Genomic DNA, 22,015 nt, shown 5'->3' on the forward strand with positions numbered 1-22,015 from the left:
CGACTACCCTAATAAATAAGAATTGCAAATTTTTGCGACTATAATTTTCCTACGATTACTACTCTACTCTCTGAAAAGGAAATGGGATACGATTGCTCGTCCTCGCGTGAATCTATAACGACGTTGCGCTCGATTGCACGAACGTTTCAAGACCGACACATTTCAACCATCGTTGAAATTAAGACCTCACCAATATCCCGTGACAATTTGTCGTGTGTCATGTATAGAACATTTGAGACATATACAATCAAAGTTCAAGTAGTTTTCGAACGGAATTTGCTCGATGGAATCGATTCCGAACACGACTCTCGTCAATTACGATTATGTTAATCGTACTTAATTAAATCAAAGAGTATGATGTGCATTTCAGATCTAAAAATCTGATGTTTTGTACAAAAACCACTTTGCGATCCCAACAAGTGACATAAGCTTGTCATGAATGACCGAAGTCAGGAAAAGAGTGTTGAAAGCACAAATACACGCGACATATAGGAGGCTCTAGAATTCTAGTTACGTACAACTTCGAACGGTTACTAGGTATCATAAACAAAAACAAGAAAGCCTTAACGAACATAATACTAATATTATTACAAACATTAGATGACATCTAATGTCTGAATATCTTTGAGAGCTCTTTCCATTAATATCTAATACAGTACTTCGAAATAAGTACGCTATCATGGATTTAATTCTGTTTATATACCACGTAATAACCAGAAAAGAATAATGAAAAAATAAATAGTAGGAAAACATGTTATACATGAAACATTTCACATTTTTTTATAATTAGAATCGTTTGAGATTTGCAAGTAACCGTTGCATTTTTCTAGGAGTTTCTTCGTTTCGCCAACACCATTACAAAGATCAGAAATTTGTGTCTCCAAGGCAAATACTTTCCTTCCCCCCTTTACCATTTATTAGCACGTTTATTAGCACGTGTTGTGACGCAAACCACATTTAGAACCATAAATAATAAATAACACCATAAATAATAACTTTATTTAGGAACACTCAGATAAACAATATTATCTTAAATAATTTATTTAAGCGTAAAATATATTAATCACAAGAAAAGGCGACTAGGAGATGATCCAGTTGAGGAGATGGGGAGAGCTATTTGGCTATAGAGACGATTAAATTTCTTTATAAATTTACACTTAGGAAAGAAAATGTTGACCGTGAATCATATTCCTACAATCATAATTGGTGAAACGAAGAGATATCACTGATGACCGACATTTTAAGTTTGCAACGTTTCTTCCAAACATTTATAACGAATAAACCCTAATATTTGTAACCTATTAAATAATATTAGATTAATACTATTTAATAATAAAATTCGATTATCGAATTGTTCTTCACACTAAAATTTGAACTAAAGTCGACTGTACTCTGAAACGTAGAACACAGACGAGGCAGTCAACACAAATAATGATAACTACAAGGGTTCGAGCCATGAAAGTCTCGAAGATTTTACTAATCAATAATATTCATACCTATAATTCTAAAGCATCCGGTATATCGCAATAATTAGCTACACTTGATTAAATATAATAATAGAACCCAAGAAGAAATATGAAGGAAGTAAAGAAGAATCGTCCTCTCAGTCCCCAGCAATAGTTAAGAGAATGAATGAACAACGACGTTTAACGAAATGCAACTAATCGTTTGATTTGTTTATTTCGAGGCTAAACAAACTCGTGGAACACTGAATATCAAATGGAACGCGTTGAGTATCAGTACTGTTACGCGACGACCTTCTATCAATCAATAAAATGGAATACACATATTGTTAGAGACTCGTGCACACTCTACAATAGACTTTAAAGGCTTTCGTTGCGACATTTTCTGAATCTCGATCGATTTGACCGGATAATAAATCTTGAAGATCTCGAAATATTGAAATCTTTCGTGCAATGTTGGAAGTTTAAAGGAACGATTAGACAATTATTGTTATTTTTTACTCATAGAAAAAATAAATTTAGCGTAGTTTGTGGTATTTCAGTACCGTAGCATACATTCCCATTCCGAAAGTCGCTCAATGTTTCAAGATTTTCAAACTTATTGGAACGAACATTCCTAAGTTCAATCGCTGCGAGCCTTTGCAGAACTTCGTAAGAAACTTTCTAAGAGGGTGAACTAACTCTGTTCGTTGCTATCTCGACATATCGAACGTATCTATAATCTTTCAAAGTTGTAGCAAAACTACTTTTTATCGAATACCATAGAAGGATAGAGTTACACCGACGCTATCATAAAAATTTCGGTAGTCCAAGTAGTTTCAATACGGACGAACGCTACCTTATCGGACGCTACGCTATTTATTTAAAATCTGCATTTCCTTCCTCGATATTATTTACTTGTTTGCATACATGTGCCGAATATTAAATTTGCCAGTAACGCGAAGAAAAGCAAGCAAAATAATTTTTCTATGCTTATAAAAGGAAAGCGTAATAAGAAGAGAAATAAATATGCTCGTTTACTTATCACGCGCCGTATTGTTCGTAAAATTAAGATATCCGTATAAATTTGTAAAAATACAATACAAACGCGACGCAGATTTCCGTTTACGATACAAATTTAGCACATGGCACGCGTACTGCTTAATACAGAGAAGGAAAATCCAAACGAGCACGATCGTAAAGCGAATATAGAAGAACAAAAAGGATATCGTGGCCGTGGTAGCTGCTATAAAAGTAGTCGAAACGAACCTAGTCACAACTGCACGATAAAATTCTTTAACTATAATATAAATTACTATTCCGTCACTATTACTATACAGAATACAACTGTCTATAAGTACGATCGTTCCAGGAAAAAGATATTGCCTCCTGACAGGACAAATACAATGTGCAGTAATTTGTGCACGTGTGAGCATTGTATCAAGCATTATTTGTTCATACTGCAGAGATTAGTTTTTTACGAGTATCTTTGAGCACGTAGCGTTTTATTAGTGCCACATAGTTAACTGTTTTCCTGACGAGATTGCTCAATTGGTCGGTTATCAACGTATTATTAATAACACGGTATAAGTTGTCTACTACATTAGCAACTAATCAATGTAACCCCTCAATTGACCATACGTCTGTTACTCGCTTCGTATCGGATTAATTAATCGAATTACGAATTCGATTCATCTTTTCTAAGTACCGCATCTTTGATGTGATAAATAACGATATAAATCATTAATAAACTCGTAACTCATATCAAGACAGATGAATCAACAAATTAGAAACGAAGGAAATAAGCAAACGAAAATTACTAAAACGACACAATAGCCAGTTTTAACAGAGTGCAATGTTTCTTAAACGTAGAAATTGAAAATAGTATCTGCAAGATAAAAAGAACGCGAATTCTACTTATCGAGACAGCATTTAATACCATTTATCGTATTTCTTCTGTTCAAAAGTTTGTCCAAGTATATTTATCGTATCGCAGCAAAATAAAGTCAAGTAAATGAACATCATGTGTAAATCCAATGATAAAGAACGAATAATTTGTAACATGACAATAATTTATTTTCATTCTTTTAGTACGTCGCTATGATAAGTATCTATCGATTATTTTTATGAAATATGCTGCATCATGCTTAAAATCAATGATCGTTTAAGGACAAATTTAATTGTATAATTTAAAACTGAAAGAAATCAGTATCTGACATTTGTGAATTCAATATTAAATTAAAATCAAATAAAAAATTAACGCGCGTTTAAGCAAGAACTAAAACTAGAATCTGAAATTTACAATTATTAAAAACTATATACAATCAAATTTATATAAAAATTTCGAAGTCAATAACATTATACGATAAATGAAATTAAACACTGTCTCTTCTCGCACGTACGTTTATTCTTGTTGCATAATGTGGCATTTAAAAATTTTCTTCCGAATCCTGTAGCGATTCTATTTATCGTTTGCAATTTTGGAAACGTTATTTAATATAAGCTTTTTCAAAGTTTATATTCCACGCATCGATAGGCAAAGGAATCGTTAACCTTACTGCATACACTAACGATACACCTTGACAATTTTGTGAGTTAAACATTGGTCGGTTTTTTCCTACTTTTCTTCGTCGCTACCTTGTCTGCTTTATATACACGTGTTTATGGACGCTTAAGATTGTTCCTATGTAGCTTTAATGAGCTCCGAACGCTCATATATTTATTTCCGTATTCGTATGTATGAGCATATACGTGCACGTATATGCTGTCTATACACACACACATAATGCTTCGTTAATTTTGTTACAACTTTTTGTGAATATATTCAAGACGTTGATGTGACTTTTTTTTACAACCTCATGGTTTAAATAGGTCTTTTGATTTCAAATCCTTTTTACAGTCAGATTAAATTCAACTGGCTGCTCAACATCATCACTCCCATTGTGAATCATGTCAAATACGACTCCAGTTTTTACGTCGTTGCAACTTAATTTTTCTGAGGAAAAGTCCTCGGTAGCCTTGACCGACCAGTTAATTTTGATCTGACTGTAGCAAGGAAGATACAACTTGAGAATCTGAAACAAAATTGCTGTTAAAATCGTACATCTTTGATTTAATCTTCAAATGTTATTCAAAGTTTATAATATATAATTAATGTTACCGTGGATTTTCGAACGTGCCTACTGCTTTCTAAAGATTACTTTATTATTTCTTTACATTCGGACATGCTTCTATCAAATAATTTTTTTTTTTGCCACTTTGTCAAACGATTGTTGACAAGCACGTTACTAAAAATATAATCCATACTTCTTTCGATATGTAAATATTACGAACGATACGTCTGAAGAAAAATCAGAATAAGATGTAGCACGATGTAATTGACCCGAATGTTTAAGATACGAGGAAAATGGCGGCTAAGAAAATGGAGATGGCAGTTTAATTCAATATTTTCAAGTTGCAGTTGTGAAGTTCGAAGAAAAGATAATACTTTTCTAACGGAGCCTGCGAAACATCCTGTGTATGTGTATACATACATAGATACATATATATATTTAGCTATTCAATAATATATAATATCACATGCAATTTAAATAGGATTGTCAAACACGTATCTATGTAGATAGTGTTTCTATTCTTAAACGATGCTGCGTATGATAAATACGACACGAGGTAATCACTTGATACGTGCGCATGCACATATCTATACGTAGCCTTATGCGAAAGCTTTCTTCGTGCCCTTACGAGGAGGAAGAAAAAACAGAAGTTCGCGCGTGAAAAATGGACGAACCCGAATAGATACTTTTTTCCATCGACCCCTTCTTTTGCAGCGAAATACTTTCCGTTTGTTCGGAGAAAAGTTCTTTTGTACGATTTCGACGCAACAAACACGCTTCTCCATCGACCGGCAAGGCTTCGGAAAGCCTTCGACGATACGAAGAAAAACCACGATGCTGCGTGAAATTTGAACCCAGCAGCGTTTGTACTGGTTGACGTTCGCAATAAATTATCAACAAAGACTGAATACCGGTGAAACGTTGATATTTGTTTAGAAACTCGAAGAGAAACTCGAAATTACTGTATAACGGTATGAAACTTATATGTACATCAGTTCTTTGCGTACGATCCGAACGAAACATTCGGAAAGTAACAGACATGAATAAATAATATATCGACGAAAACACCGTGGCGTTTCTTTCACCGATTGCAAGAAACTGGATATTCGTAAGAGGCCAAGTACACCTAGCGTAGATAATTCGGATGATTGCACGATATTGACGATTAGTCGAGCTAAGTACTATCGATTAAGCGACACGCGGATTTTTCGAAAACCCTCCTGATCGCGCCTTGTGGTTACAACAGTGTTGTTAGACGGATTTTGGTTTATTCCAACACGTGCAAATGGTCATCAAAGCCAGAGAAATTAATTTTTTTTACACGTATTCTCAACAATTTCTGCCAAACAAAATGTTAGCTTATCCTTTGTGTCAATATTTTATGTAAATTATTTAATATTTCATAGTATAATTTGCACGTACTGTTTATTAACACGTTCACTGCCACGCCAGTTTTCAATGTTTAAATAATGCAATAGTGTACTTGTTATTTTTAGTCATTCCTAATGTCAGTCGGATTATTTAAGTATGTCACCTCTGTGAAATTTATGCGAGCGCAAATTTGTCAAAAATGTATGTTTTCTTGAAGTTTTCCATTCAAATGAAAAAGCGCCTACGATTCTTTTTTTCACAAATTTATATTGCATTACTATAAAGAATAAAAAATTTTGTAATCTGTTTAGGTTATTGCAATCTTAATGACACGTAACGATAAAAATAAATCAAATTTTATTAATAATCTGAAGTCAGTAATAATTTTTCTTCTTTTTGAAAAATTAGATTTTATCGACAAAGTTCTTGAAGATACTGAAAAACTAGAAAAGTATTGTGTTTCTGACCCTATAATGGTATATTTTCGTAAAGGTATCGAAATCTACCAGTGCGTACAGTTCCAGTTAAATATTCATGTTAGTTCCAAAATTAAACTATTTAATACGACGCCATTCCTGTTTGCACGTTTTTCTAAAAATGCGCCGCCAAAAAATGCAAAGGATCAAAATTTTTTAGTTATCAGAGTTCTTTCGTTGTAAACAAACGTGTTGTAAATTTTACATACTAGTCACCAGTGACTACCATGGCAGCAAACGTGTTAATTTCCAATACTTTTGAACAAAACAATTAAACAGAGGTCTCGTTTTTGCTATATCGCTTCGATGCACGCGCGCAAATAATACAGCCCGTCTAACGACACCGGGTTACAATCGGACGCGTAAGTTTATCTATCGGTATCACATTCCTTGTTACACGGAAACAGCAAGCGCCTCGCGAAGCGAAAAATGCCGAAAGGAAATACAAGCGAAAGAAAAGAAAAATTATGAACTGATTGGCTGCGCGTGACGTGTTCTTGCCGCGAAAAATTCTGCACAGTTATGTACAAATTGGCATTATATATATCACAGTTACAATACAATACGTCGACAAATGCGGAAGGAAATTCTGTAAAGCACTGCCTGCTCTTTTTCGCAGCTAACACCGCACAGCTTGTGTATCTCGTTCCTATCGTAACGCAAGCGACAGTAATCTGTTCATTGTACGCTTATGAGCATTCGATAATCTATCCTATACTAACATCACACACCCACGCACGCATATACATATATATATGTGTGTGTGTATATATATATATATATACTTTTTACTTTTTTTTTTAATTTTCACTAAACCTATACTTTCAATCCCGGACACATGTTTCAATTAGAGAGGGGAGAAGAGAAAAGAGTAAACGTCGCGCAGACAGCACGTGTTTCTCTCGCTGCTTGCTTTCATTCATCCTGTAGAGAAGATACGAAACGAAGATAGGGGACGTAGAGGGACGCAAACGAAAAATAACGCAAGAAAAGTTTAAATCGGAGGTCACGATTTTAACGTGTATTTAAGATACGCGTGCACGCGTAGTTAATACATCCGACCGATTCTGGGTCACTTATGACCCGTTCATGAACCGTCTAATATGCGTTCATGAATAGTTATGATTTATGTTTAGTACTGTTTATATATTCTTAAATAAATATTTGAATGAATTTTCAGATGAATTCTTATGCAAATAATTTTTTAACTAAATAATTCCTTATTCGGATAAATTCTTACTCGAATATACGTTTACTCATCGAGGTAAATAGAACGCGATTCCTGAATAAAATTTCACTCAACTCTGGTACAGATTCGTGAATAATGAATAATTCAAAAATCAAATATATCGGATAAAATCGATTTATTCATTATTTGAAATAACTTTTGTTTGCGTAGACGCGTATTTTGAATACACGTGAAACGAGGATCCCTTATTTAAACCATGTGCCGCGTATATTTGAAATTAGACTAATGGAAAAGAGGTGGTGAAGAAATGCAAGATGTTCCTTCGTGTAATGAAAATGAGTTCCTAAGGTATGTTGACACGGAGACGATGCTCGACATGGTCCCCAATGATTACATAAGCGCTATGTAAAAGCGAATTAACAGTCTGTATGTATATCTTGCGTTCTTGGAGAACTTGATTAGTACCGGGTCCTTTTCCAGGATTGTCTTTGCAGCCGAGCGCGATCATCACCTCCTTCTTCCGTAGCGTTTAATAGAAAGTTCGCTGATGTAACTTTTTATTCCACGCAATCGAGCAAACGCCATTTCCCTAACGTTAATATCTTTTGTCATCCAAAATTTCTTCTACGTCTAGAATCAACAAATTTTATTTCTCCCTTACCAATACGACTAGGTAGAAAAATTGTTTCGTTAACGCGTTGACTGGCATGGTGGTCGCTCTTTAAAACATGTAAATTTCTGATGTCATTGACATCAGGAATACTACAAAACAAGTACTCCGTTCGACTATTAAACACTTCTATTCGTTACGCTGTAATTTGACAAAATGTCGAGGATATCCCTAGACAGGGAACATTGGTGTGGCAGTCAACGTGTCGAACGATTAAGATAAAGAAAATCAATGCGCGATTACACGTTTAAACGCACCAAGTTGATAAGACTATGATCGTCGATCGATATAAATCGATCTCGAATAAGAGAGAAATAGAATATTAATATAAAACTCTGTAAATCTCTAACAATTTTGTAAAACGCGTCCCCGTAGAGGGAGAAGGTTGTCCAAAATGTGTAACGTTCGTACGTGCTTGTGATCGGCGGCAAAGACAATCAGAAAATTCCTATTCAATTAACACAATATTTACTAGTACTAAATTAAATACTTCGCTACGATGTCTCGTCTACGATTGATATAGTAGTATCGAGGAATTAAACCAACACACCTTTCCCTGGATTAATCGATCGGGAATTACTACGTACGATGCAGTTCAGATGGAAGTTGACGGATATATACACAGATGATTATATTAAAGCTTTACCAACGTTTGACAACCGATAACCGATTCACGAGCATTATAATGATAATACAGGCCGATCGATTCAGCGTAGGTATCGAGAAAATTAGACCTCGAGACAACCGAAACGTCGCGTTTGAGTCTCGTTGTCTCGTTCTTCCTACTACCGTGGATACTAGATTCGTTTTTCTTAAATTCGGAGTACCTTGTTATCGTTGTGCGAATACCTATAGTTTCGTAGGAATACGGGAACGATTCTCGATGCTTCCGCGGAACTCGAACTATACGCGATTTCATCGCGTCTTAAATTAAAAACAAAAAAAAAAGAGAACAAAAAATTAAAGAGATTCGTACAGTCGTACACGTTGGAACGTTAAAATTCTTGAGCTGGTTATATAGTCATTGTGTGAAAGAGCTTACTCAAAATTGAGTAATTGGAAATGCTGAACTTTGCAAGTCGGCCGTGTAGAACTAACAAATTTGCCTAGAACGTTGTATGTGTATATATATACACATAATGCATATATATATACACATAAGTATGTAGGAATAGTTACGTGTGTTACGCGTACGCACACGTTAAAAATTCTCTGTACCTTACGTTTTACGTACTCGCCGAATCGCGTTCATTCGCATGAGCGTGTTAGCGAGTATGCCTTAGGAAAGTTCTCTTTTAACAAAGATTTACGTGTAGTGTATAGTGGACATCATTTGCGTTGTATATATATTATCTATTACCGATCAGATCGAAAGGCTGCGCATAGTTCACAGATTGAAAAGCTCACCCGATCTGCGATTAAGTTACCATCGCGGTCTTGAGTATTCGAAATATTTCGAAGGTTTCGAGATATTCAACTACCTGACACACATCTTGGGTTACACATTTAAGGAAGGCCACATTGAACTAGTCTAAGAAATTACTGCCTAGCACTCTGAACAAATATATTGGTAAGATTTAGCCTATATCATCTAACCCTATGACACATACGCAAACAAGTAATAGTTTGGAGATTCTTGCGAACATTCTTTTAGTTTTGTTTTAGTACGTCTGAGCAATCATGTTCTTCGTATTATTTTCTACAAGTTTCGGGAACCTCGGTTAATTTTTAAACGATTATCTTTGGCATTGTGAAACACGCAAGACAATACGTCGATAAACAATGTCGAAAGATAAACAATGTCGACGTCTGTGAGTTTCTCTCGTTAGTCTGTTAGCGAAGTAACAAGCAAAATCGCTTGAAAGTGCGATATACCATAGATGATTGAATCACAAATATTAAATACCAGAACTGACATTCCCAAGACTGTATTATAGTAGGGATAAAAATATGTACAGTAGAAAACTATGGAGTCGTTATTAACTTGTAAAAAGTAGACGCGCATACGATATTTCCTATCTCGGCGTGAGTACGCGTTTATTTTTCCGTACGACGCATCGGATGCTTCGCTATTAGTGGGCGGCATTTTTTGTTTGTCTTCAGCGATAAAATTATGATTAAACTCCAGCAAAAGCTTTTCAGAAACGTAACACGGAATACGTAAATAAAAAGCTGCTGGGTTCGGTTTATGTTTTCTCGCACGTAACGGAAAAGCAGTTTTCGAAATTTTGCTAGGTACAATTCGAATAGTTACTGACATCGGTAACTGCCTGATTTTCGTTACGTTTTATCACAAGTACCGGATCATTAGATGTTTCAATTACTTTTTTTTCTATGTCCAAGTCATATAGTAACGTAGCTTGCAATGCATTATACATACCAGTTCTTGCATATCGAGATGCCTTGGTCAATTCGTAGACGCTGGCGGCCAAACTTAATATATCTGTGAACATAATTCAACAAAATAAGTTAGCGTTTCTTAAACTGTTGTTTATAGGCATCTGAGTGCCCACGAATACATTGCTTCGAGACTGCAAATTCTTAGAAGAAACAAAGACGCGTGGTAGAAATTGAACATTTTTGGACATGGTTCCAATATAAGTTTTTTTACAGGATAGGTTCCTATGGTTCTTAGGGAATCCGAAATATTGTATATAAGTTACCACTTACAATGAATATCCACTAATCTTCTCCGAAATCTAAAGAAATAGAAATTAGAAGTGTTGTTATTACACTTCGAAAGGAAAAAATGTTGATTCAACAAATTGCGAATAAATTAAAATTATTATGTTGATTACTCCACGAATGATTGGCTCTCCAATGTGTCATACCCACAATTAAACAAAGTGGGCGATCTGTTTTAGTTTGGGGATGTTTCTCCTTTGATGAAACCGGAAATTTTAAACAAAGGATGTAAAATGATTCTAAAAGAACACATGATACTATTTAGACTTCGACTTATTGGCAACAATTTCATTTTATAACAATATAGCGATCCAAAACACACATCGATGTTGTGTAAAAATTATTTAAATGAGAAAGAGGAGTACTAAAACCCATGATATAACCACCATAGTCGCCATTTGAACTCTGTTCTATACTTTGTATAGTAGAATCCAAAACTAGGCTCCGAGGTCCAAGAAACATCTCTGAAAACTATTATAGGATAGTTGGAAAAAATATACAGAAAGAAACAGTGGAAAAATTGATAACTAGAATGCTGAAGATTTTCACCACTTTTACCACACTTCTAATAAAACTCCTGTGAATCTAAATACCAATAATTGAGAGCTCAAATTACTTTAACAACGTCGACCATTTCACACGTACACAAAGTTTAATTGAATGAATGGAACTATGTCGTTATCGTTCGCCCTTGTTACGTGCAGGGAGGTCAAGTAAAGACTAGCGCACCTAAAAGGGGGAAAGTAGCGTGATGTGTGGGTACCTTCGCTATCTCGCACCGTGCAAAATGGTAGGAGAAGCAACGGAACAATAGGAACATTTGTTGCTTCTCTCTCTACTCTGTATGGTACGAGGGTAATAGTGGGCCCCCACATCATGTCTTCCCCCACTTCTCGAATCTGGGGTTTAGCTTTTTTCTAGCCAGACTGTTGGCTAATATAAGTACATATAGACACCCGTTCGTAAAGGGTTAAAGTATTAAATAAATAAACATATGTACATACCATTGCCATTATATACAAGAATATATGGTGGATTCTCATTCTGGCGTTTAGTGGCATTTGCGATTTCTCGTTTACGACATTCCTGGACGAATTTGATTGCCTCCAACCAATACTCCATAGCCTTGTGAACGCGTTGATTCATTGTGGTCCCTCGCAGTCGTTCCATCTGTTAAAAAAGCATAGAATTTGTATATTAATATTATTTTATCACTCTATCAATAAAAAAACAAAACAAATATGTCTATTTAATTACCTTTGCTATTAAAGTTATGACACGTGCATGTTCTCTTAAATAGTCAACAATTAAACGATCTACGCGTGATGGATTTCCTTGGAGGCGAGGAATAGGTATATTGTTTGCACTTGTTACTCTCTTGCCAGGGAAATGAGCAGCCAATCCAGCTTCGCATTTCTTTCGCTCTTTTTCTAATTGTTTAAACTGTTCATAAGTTTGTTCCAATCTAAAATGTAGTATACTCGAAGGAGCTGTACGTCTAGCTGCTCCACTTCCATTTCTAAGACTTAAACCTCCACCATAGAGTACAGAAAATAGACGCGGAGCTGGAAGCGGTACAGGAACTGGCATTACCGGTGGGAATACTCCAGATCTTACTGTACTTGGATTTGGTACTATTCCTGAATTGAAGAGGACTTCGGCCGATGAAATACCAGGGGTACTTTGTATTCTGGGTATATGATGTTGTTGTTTCACAATGTAATTAAAACTCTTCTTGTTCATCGAAGACCCTGCAATTCGATTGGTCAAATGACTCATGGAAGGCAAAGCTATTTCTTTGGTAAGATCAAATCCTTTCATTTTATATGCGTTAGTACTATTAGGCTGCTTTAAATCGTGATACGATGTAGAAGTCTGTGGTAACATTTTCAAAGTCTCGCCGTTATTGGCAGTGTAATGTTGATAATTGTGGTATCCATATTTTGCAATTGACTGATGAGTGTGACGAGAACTTAGATTTTTTGGAAAACCAATCGGCGAATATGTCTTAGTTTCGATAGTCTTTGATTTTGGACTGATAATTTTCAATAAATTATTATCGATTCTATAATCGTTATTTGAAAGACAATTTTCATTCGTGTCTAAGCTATTGATTGACGATGCGGTGAAGTCATTTATACCTGGATAATAGTCAATTAGTTGTTTGTATTCTTGGTCCACAGCTTGATCCAATTTATAACTACGAGCTTGTTGCTGCAGAAATTGAAATTGTTCGTTTGGTATAGAGATATTAGCCATGCTTAATCTACCCGAATCTTGTAAATCTTTATAGTCGCTGGCGTTACTGCGTTGTATATTATTTCCAAAACAATTATGCAAATTTGTATCGGCGGGAGAAAAATGTTGTAATGGAGAATTTGAGAGAAAGCCAGAATCGATACTCAAATCAGTCATTGCTGAACTTGGTCTGTAACTTTGATTATTGGCAGTCATACTATACAATTCGTGCATAGTAGCCGTAGGATTATTATATGTATTAGAAGTTCCGTTTTGTCCAATATTATTGTGATACTCTAGTTCGTTAAGAGTAATTGGATCAGCCATATTAAAATTGAGATCCGGGTTTGTACAATTTTGTATACGTTCATAATTTCCGAACAAGTCTGATGTACATCCAGTAGTCGACAGATTTTCTGACCAGTTAGTAGCCTGTTTACTCGAATTTGTCTCATTCATTGTTGTTAACAAATCATTACATAGAGGCATAATACTTCCACTAATACAGGAATTTTCATCATTTGGACGTAATATGTATGATTGTGAATCAGATGGGTATGTATTTAGATATGCATTAACCCCATTATTATATAAATTTCCTTGGTCTGGTACTTGTCCCATGCATGTATTAAGACTCAATGTTTTAAGTTCTCCACAAAGATTGTTATAATTGCATTCAAGTTTAGTGTTATTAGAAACACTGTTTTGTAATTTGTTGAATGTAGAATGCATATTAAAATGATCTATAGTTGTAAGATCGAGGTCTGTGTTGTTCTCCATGATCGAAGACTGTGTTTCTGAATGATACTGCATATTGCAATTGTAGCTATTACTATGAGCATTGTCACCAACAATCGAATCATCATCAAGAATTTTAGAGACCAAATCATTGACCATAGGATTATTTAAATCCTGACTATCTTCGTCTTTTACATTCATCTATACAAATAAAGTATTAAAAAAATTATATTAGTATTATAATAAGATTTTTATTTTAAATAATTTTCAAACAATATGTTTAACTGCTACATTCTGCTATGAATTATCTTTGACCATTTAAACCTAGGACACCTTGTATAAGTATGTACATTATATGAATTTTTGTTATACTCAATTTGAATCTATTTTTTTTTATGCAAGGCAAATATAAATGAAATAAATAAATATAAATATTTCAAATAATTGTTATATTTAATTCAATAATATGAAATGAAATTTACTGTATGTACATAGGTTATTTTTTGAAATATTGTCACATTTGACAAATGAATTTGGTAAATAAAAGATAAGACAATTCTTGATATTTTTATGTAAGCAGTTATTTTCTAATATATGAATTGCTAACAAAGACAATTAAGATACATATAATGAATATAACATCATGCTATATTCTTATATTTTACTATACAGAATGACCCAAAATTAGTGGTACAAATAGAGTAAGGGAGATTCTATGGTCAAAATAAGATGAAAATCAAAAATAACAAGGCTCTATTTTGGGGAAAAATGCATTCAAAAATATAGATGGCTATTGTGATTGGAATACAATATTAGGCACTCTTCACTATCAACAATTACCTCTACCTCAAACTGTTATTAGGAATGAAAATGTCTACAATGACATACAATGATAAACATTTTAGTTTTATCAAATTTAGTTTGTTATTTGATCAGTTTATTTTAATTAAGAAATTGTTTAAAATGTCGATCATTTTTATGTATACAAAATTAGACTGTGTAAATTTAATTATGTTAAACTTCTTGCACTACATTTTGCATTTTAATTTGTTCAAATGCTGAGATGATTCTCAATTTTAATTGATAATGGCTTGTTATGTTTCTACAATGAACTACATCTTTTATGTGCTCCCATATGTATAGATCTAAGGATGTTAATTTCTGATTCAAAAATTAGTATAGGTCATGTTTCATCTAATGGATATATAAATATCTTTTAATAATGAAGGTAGTTCATTGCTTAAAAACATCTAAGTATAATACACCATTTAGAATGGTCTACTACTTATGATAAAAAGTAAGGACCCACAATTTTGGTATTGATTATCTCGGTTCATACATTTATACTCCATTTTGTTTAAAAGTATTTTCCTGTTATAATAAAAGAATTTTCAATTGCCCAATAATGTGAATCGATTGTCAAAATTTGTTGAATGTATTTTTCTCTAAAACAAAGCCTCCAATGCATTAGAGAAGAAAGAATTCTTCTATATTATATAAACTTTCTTTGCTGTTATAAGTTTCTTACATTTTTCTGTGTGTTATATTCCATTAAGTCATAGTTCCAATAATTATATTCTGCATTGCATTGGTCAACTGGATAATTGTTTCGTGGTTCCAACATACTAATGTTGCGTTCGACCATGTTGTTCTATAAAAAAGAAAGGAGTCAAGTTCATATTTTGAACAAATTCTAGCAAAAAACAGCATTACATTTCAATAATATAGAAATACGACTGATTGTATAAATTTTTATTTGTTTTCTTAAAACTTTTTCTATTGCACGAATGTATTACAAATTTCGTTTTATGTGTGCCATTATAAAAGAACTGTCATGAAAATATCATGCTAAAGCAATTATACACGCGTAAACATGAATTACGACATGGACATAATTCCAGCATAGTAAAAATCTGTTTCTTCGTTAACAATCTACGTTCAGCACCGACAATTTTAAATCGGAGTTCATCGTGGGTATAGTTAAAGTATCATAAGCATTAGCAAAGAGCTACAATCGGGTAACTTTTATTAATTAAATTATCAAGTAATTGAAAGAATTTTTCTCCTATGTATTAAATGTAATAATTTTTTTTCCTCATCGACTAAATAGCATCTCTTAAACAATACAATTGCACATTTTTGTGCACATTATGTTGGGACTATCGCGTTGTAGCTTATAGCATAGGAAGATGAACGTCACATTTTCTACGATGAAGGCAAAGATGGATAGACGCGGTCGCTTACCTTGTTAACACTAAAACCATTGTTGCCGATAATTGCAGCCAAATTGTGCACCTCGGACAGAGCCATTTGTTAAAGATCACTAAATATCACCTCCACTCCTTGCCATCACCCTTTCACTTGTGCGTCTGGCTTACCAGCAGTATATACACCCACACTGACCTACACTCTCTTTTAAACGCAACTCGCTACCATCTCACAATGCACATTAACGGTGCTACTATGGGAGGATAGAATGTAGATGGAACTGCGGTTATTATACTATATATGCATGCATATACAATGTATGCTCGTAAAGTTGAGCGCATCGAGCACAGATAACGAATATCGAATACACAATGTTACTCGTTCAATTACTGTTGAGCTTTTGCACAGTACAATTTTTATTCCCTGAATGTGGATATTTAAGTAAAAATGAATGTTCTTCAATCGTTTCAGAAATACGAGCAGTAAATGATTTCTCTTTCCCCTAGACAGCATACCTATTATTACTAAACTTTTTAAGCGCATGCGCACAAGTGCGTGAGTATTCGAATCGGAGTTGGGCAAAATTTTATTCGGTTGACGGATAATAGACAAATATCAAGAATAAATATACAGTGCAAGTTTGTTAGGGATGCATTTCTTTTCCTACCACTCTTTCTCACTCCTGCATTCCGATGCAGAGAAATAATGAAACAAGGCTAGAAACAAGAAAGAAACAATCGCACGAAATCATGTTACACTCTGATTCCGACCCGTGAGTTCCTAACAAATTTTGACTGGATTCATCATTAACGAACAAATATCTATTTGAATAACAATTTATTTGAATAACACACTCGGATAAACATTGTTTTTTATTATATTATATTGTAAATCAGCAAAGGGAATCATAGATAGTACCGAATGTAGACATATAGTTTTTCGAAGTTTATTCATAAAACCTTATCATACTGGTTCTTACAAATAGTTTCTCTCCAAATGTTGAGTCAGAAAATTTATTGCTGTTTAGAAGGTTTATCTATGATGCATAACTAAATAACTTCTTGCATATTAAATTAATAGATACTTCTTTAATATATTCAGACTATGGCGTTTATCTACAAAATATTTTATAATTTGTAGATGCTCGATTATTTTGTAATATACAGAGTTTGAATTAAATAAAATTATTACCTTCACTTTCGCTATTTTCCGTAAACCTTGTGTTCCTAATGAACGAAAAAGTTATATTAGACAAAATGAATTGTTATTCATATTATTATTTGGATAAAGGTTGCAAAATTATTCGAATAAATCTTGTTATTTATGCAAGTGAATTATTCGAATAAATGGTAACAAAAATTTGTTACGAAAAACGAATAATTATTCTATAGATAAAATATGTGATTGAATAGAATTTATTTGAAAAATTATGAGATAAATTTTGATTCAAAATAATTCGAATAATGTTCAATTTTGGTTAGAATATTTCGACCTCATTAAGAAACATAGAATATATATTTTAAAATTATCTTTATTTTAATTGAAATTGGGACATTAAATAAAAAGGAAGACTCAAAAATACTTTTATTTAACAAAATTCATTAAGAACATTTAATGTGTACATATAATACCTTGCACGTGCACTTTATTACATGTAAGTTTACGATTTTTTTTTTATACTAATTACGTTACAAAATACGAAATAAATAATATGAACTTAATTTTAAGTGTAGTATCCATTATAAAGTTTATTTCAAAGCGCTACTGGATCCGTTTGAACGGTTTTATTTTCTGCTTCCGTTTCTTTATTAAGGGAACCATATTTATTTGCAATATTAATTATTTCTCGTAGCGTAGAATTTTCTTTTTTTAACTTATAATACATCTCCTTTTCTTTCAACTCGCTTTCCTCGTCTAAGGCAACTGCAGTTTTCATTATTGCGGTCATTTCATTGATTTTCTCTGCTTGACTTGTAATTATCTATAAATTTACATATAAATTATTATATTTAATTATAACAATTAGTAACATTTTAAATTGAATTTCGTATATCAATAAATAGGATAGACAATATCAATATAATTGTATATAGTTCATTTTGCATTTTATTTTAAATTGAAGAGCAAGTATATATACTTGAAAATGAAATGGATTCAACAACATGAAATAAAATACAAATAATCAGATAATTTCATAAAGGATAAAATTAAATATTGCTAATTGATATAAATTGATAATTATAGACCGGTTAATTCTACATGTATGTTATTAAATAAAACTTTTGTTGTAATTATTATAGTAGTATATGGTAGATATAATTGTAAACAACTTACATTAGCATATCTTGCATTATCTAACGAAGGAGTATCTGTTTTGCATAAACGTAATAAAGATGCTGTCTGTTTTCTATATTTAGACATTATTAATTCAAGAGCATGCTGATGATCTTCCAATGTATTTTTCAATTCCTTATTTTCTGCTTCTACTTCTTGCAAATATTTATTCTCTCTTTGTATACCTGCGATTAATTGCAAGTGCGGCCTCTGTTTTGCTTCGTTGTTTAAAAATTCTATCCCATCCTGATACTATGAATACATAATACAAAATATAAAAAATAACATTTGATTTTTGTAATTAATCGATAACAAAGTAGGTACAATCATTTTTTTAAAGTATGCTGTCAGCTTAATATTATTAAAGGAGTAAATTAAATTACATTGTTTTTGTATCAACTGCTTTGCTTTTAGATGCACAAACAAAAGTATTAATATTTGTTTATATCATAGTATTATTTGAAATCATACTTTATGAATTTTCAATTAAAAATGACATTTAAACAAATTATTTGGATGCTTATCTTTATAAGTAAAATAAGTAAAAATGAATTAAAAGAATTAATAGTAAATTAGAAGTATAAATTCTTTACCTGCTTTATGTTATCAATTTGAGCACAAACTGATTCTATTTCACTTATCAAATTGTCCGCTGTATTTTCATGATCTGATATTCTAATTACTAATTTTTTAGCATCCAATATGATTTGTTGGAAAGTTAGCGACATCTGTAAATGTATACATGTTAATATTAAATTAGAATATTTGAATCCTTTATTGTTAAAATTAAGTTTGCCCATCTTGTAATTCTATAGTAGTTTTTAAACGTAGAGTAAAACGTTAAAACATTTAATACATAAATAAGTTTAGTACCTTTATCACAAAGTTCTAAATTATCATTAGTCAGTGCAAACTTTCCATCTGAAAAAATATCTAATATTATAAATGTAATTTATAATAAAAAGATGAAGATAGATACACATTAGAAATGAATACGTGTATGAATATTTCTCATTTATTGGATAGAAATAATTGCAATATTTCGACAAACTTTTCAATATGTTGCCTTTACTTTTCAACAATATAATTAAATTTTGCAATTTGTTAGTAAGAGGTTCAGTTTTGTGAGTGACTAAAAATTGACGATTATGAAATAGGTTATGTTCGTGTCGAAACTGTCAAATTTGTGTCTTACAACATTTTTAACGGTAGTATATTCATGCCAATTGCACTTACCTCTTGATAATAAGAAATTTATGGTATAAATTTTAGTGATATTATAATTATTATTTTATTTAGTTTTCACTTTACGAAGAATGATCGAGATCGACGTTGAATGAAAACATCTTTGTTAGCTATACAAATACGATTGTTTATTTTCAATCACTTCCGTAAGATCATTGGTTTACCAATGGTGAAAGGCCTAAATTCTTACGTCATATAAGTAAATATGCATTATACATTATAGGACAATGTTTGGCAACGATAATGTTTTTCTTTATTGTAAATTCAACAAATTTTTTTCCTATTACTAATGATTGTTTTTATTTATCATCTCATATATTATCACGATATGAATAAATAACGTGTTATACATATTTTTTCACTGCAAGATTTACTGACGTCGAAGGCGGGAAAAGCGTTTAAATATGTTTCAAAATTTTAATTAGTTTCATTTGTATGTACAAAATTTAAATGTCGCTAATAGAGGCGTTCAAGTAGTTCTTGGTCGTGGAGGAAAAGGAATTGATTGGATTACGGTAATTTATGTATTTAAATATAGGAAAAATATATCTATTGAATAATTACTATAGAATAGGTATATGAATATGAAATGGAATGAAATAATAAAATTTAGACTAGGATTTAAAAATAAAAATATAATTTCTGAACGATTTGAAAGTTGATGGACAAAAAAGTGGCATTTACTTCTTCACAGCTCCACTTATAGTCCTAAATTAAATGGAGGAGCCTACGAAACTAATTCGTTGTTCTCACGATGCTCGATGAATTGTTTATGTTTTAGAGAACTTGAATTCTTTCTCCAATTGATAAATCAATATTTCTTGGAACGCAACACTTTAAAAATACAATATTCACTGCGGTTATATTATCCCTCGATGAAACAGTATCACAAACGTGGTATACCAGTAGATCTTACACTTTATGGACTTTCGTGGCCCAAATTGCTGTCATACCGACCTAAAAATTGAGAGGTGATTTTAGCGTCCTCTTCTCATGGATGGCGGTTAGTTGAGAAACTATTCACTGAATTAACGTAACAAGCAAACAAACCGTAGGCGTGTAAATACATGTAAGTTGCAAAGTACGAATTACTCGTATTTCTTTGTTTAGTTGAAGTTGCAAATAATTTGTATTAATTGACTAGTTCCATTTAGAGTTACGAACGATGAGAAACTTTTTGAGAACTTTTCGCATTTGCTTTTTCAGATCCTAATTTTGAGAATCAGGCCTTGATCTATCAAATGCTTCATAATTAATTTCAGCAATGTAAAAGAATATTGATTTTAGAATCATACAACCACATAATGCGTACATAATTTTTGATCAAAACTTTTGTCGATATCACATCAGAATCAAAATTCGTGAATATGCTGACGTTACCGACATTGATGATCAGGTTAAATATGATTCTCAGAGTCATTGTCCTTAACCACAGAGTGCGCTGTAAAATTACTGATTTTTCATGTAGTTAGTATTTCGGTTCGTTAAAACACAGACAAGATATACGAGTAGACCTTACACTTTATGAACTTTCGTGGCCCAAAACTGGCATCCGACTTAAAAATTGAGATGTGATTTTAGCGTCCTCTTCTCATGGATGGCGGTCAATTGAGAAACTCACTGAATTAGTGTGATAGGTAAACAGACTAGTTGCGTGTAAATGCATATGAGTTGAGAAGTACGAATTATTCGCGATTCTTTGACTAGTTAAAGTTGTAAATAATTTGCATGTAATCATCGAAGTGAATAATGTTAACAAATTCAAGAATCTTGTCGTCTGCTATTATAAATCGACAAAAGTGTGAGTTATATTTAATTTGTACATTATATCGCCATCCATCAATATGATTCTAAAGTCAAGGTATTTACGTTGTTCTAGTAAGAACAAAGTATTTACGTTGTTCTTCGTTCTTTTTTCTTGTATCCGCGGTTTCTATCCGAGGCATCCCTCGGGTTCGTAATACAAGCTTCGCGAGACATCGGCCTTTCCCCCACCCCGCCTCCTAATTCGCGAGCGTTACCGAGGGGCCACCATTTGTACTCCGATGATTAACGTAGTCAGACGTGTCAAGACGTATCGGCGTTTCGCGACCGAAGTACGTAATTCTAACCTGTTTATCTTTCCATTATTACTACTCGCGTTTTAATTACGATCTCTTGCAATACAGTTTCGATTCAATCATTACTTAATTATAATAATCGTTTCTGTACTTTAATGGATCCTTATTTCGTTTCTGTTACAGTCTCTTATTGGAATTCGAAATCAAGACATTCCTTTTCGAAATACAAGAAATAATAAGACGTGT

At 32.8% G+C, this 22,015-nt stretch overlaps 2 protein-coding genes across 3 annotated transcripts; both read right to left on the bottom strand.

Moving 5' to 3' along the window:
• Positions 1–7,692: 7,692 nt before the first annotated feature.
• LOC143345583 (uncharacterized) lies at positions 7,693–16,416 on the bottom strand. Of its 2 annotated transcripts, XM_076772902.1 has the most exons (6): positions 16,167–16,416; positions 15,451–15,573; positions 13,088–14,123; positions 12,204–12,697; positions 11,951–12,116; positions 7,693–10,704 (listed from the first exon to the last, which is right to left on the bottom strand). In XM_076772902.1, exons 1-6 carry the CDS (start codon positions 16,230–16,232, stop codon positions 10,493–10,495), a joined length of 2,097 nt encoding a protein of 698 aa, XP_076629017.1. In that variant the 5' UTR covers positions 16,233–16,416; the 3' UTR covers positions 7,693–10,492. The 2 variants fall into 2 exon arrangements, with proteins under 2 accessions (XP_076629017.1, XP_076629015.1); XM_076772900.1 differs by having other exon boundaries at positions 12,204–14,123.
• Positions 16,417–17,699: 1,283 nt separating this feature from the next.
• LOC143345355 (FGFR1 oncogene partner 2 homolog) lies at positions 17,700–19,858 on the bottom strand. Its single transcript, XM_076772396.1, has 5 exons — positions 19,701–19,858; positions 19,338–19,385; positions 19,058–19,192; positions 18,465–18,716; positions 17,700–18,111 (listed from the first exon to the last, which is right to left on the bottom strand). The coding sequence occupies exons 3-5, from the start codon at positions 19,190–19,192 to the stop codon at positions 17,884–17,886; spliced, it is 615 nt and encodes a 204-aa protein (XP_076628511.1). The 5' UTR covers positions 19,338–19,385; positions 19,701–19,858; the 3' UTR covers positions 17,700–17,883.
• Positions 19,859–22,015: the final 2,157 nt, after the last annotated feature.

This window comes from Colletes latitarsis, chromosome 9, assembly GCF_051014445.1.
Source record: "Colletes latitarsis isolate SP2378_abdomen chromosome 9, iyColLati1, whole genome shotgun sequence".
NCBI classification, from domain to species: domain Eukaryota; kingdom Metazoa; phylum Arthropoda; class Insecta; order Hymenoptera; family Colletidae; genus Colletes; species Colletes latitarsis.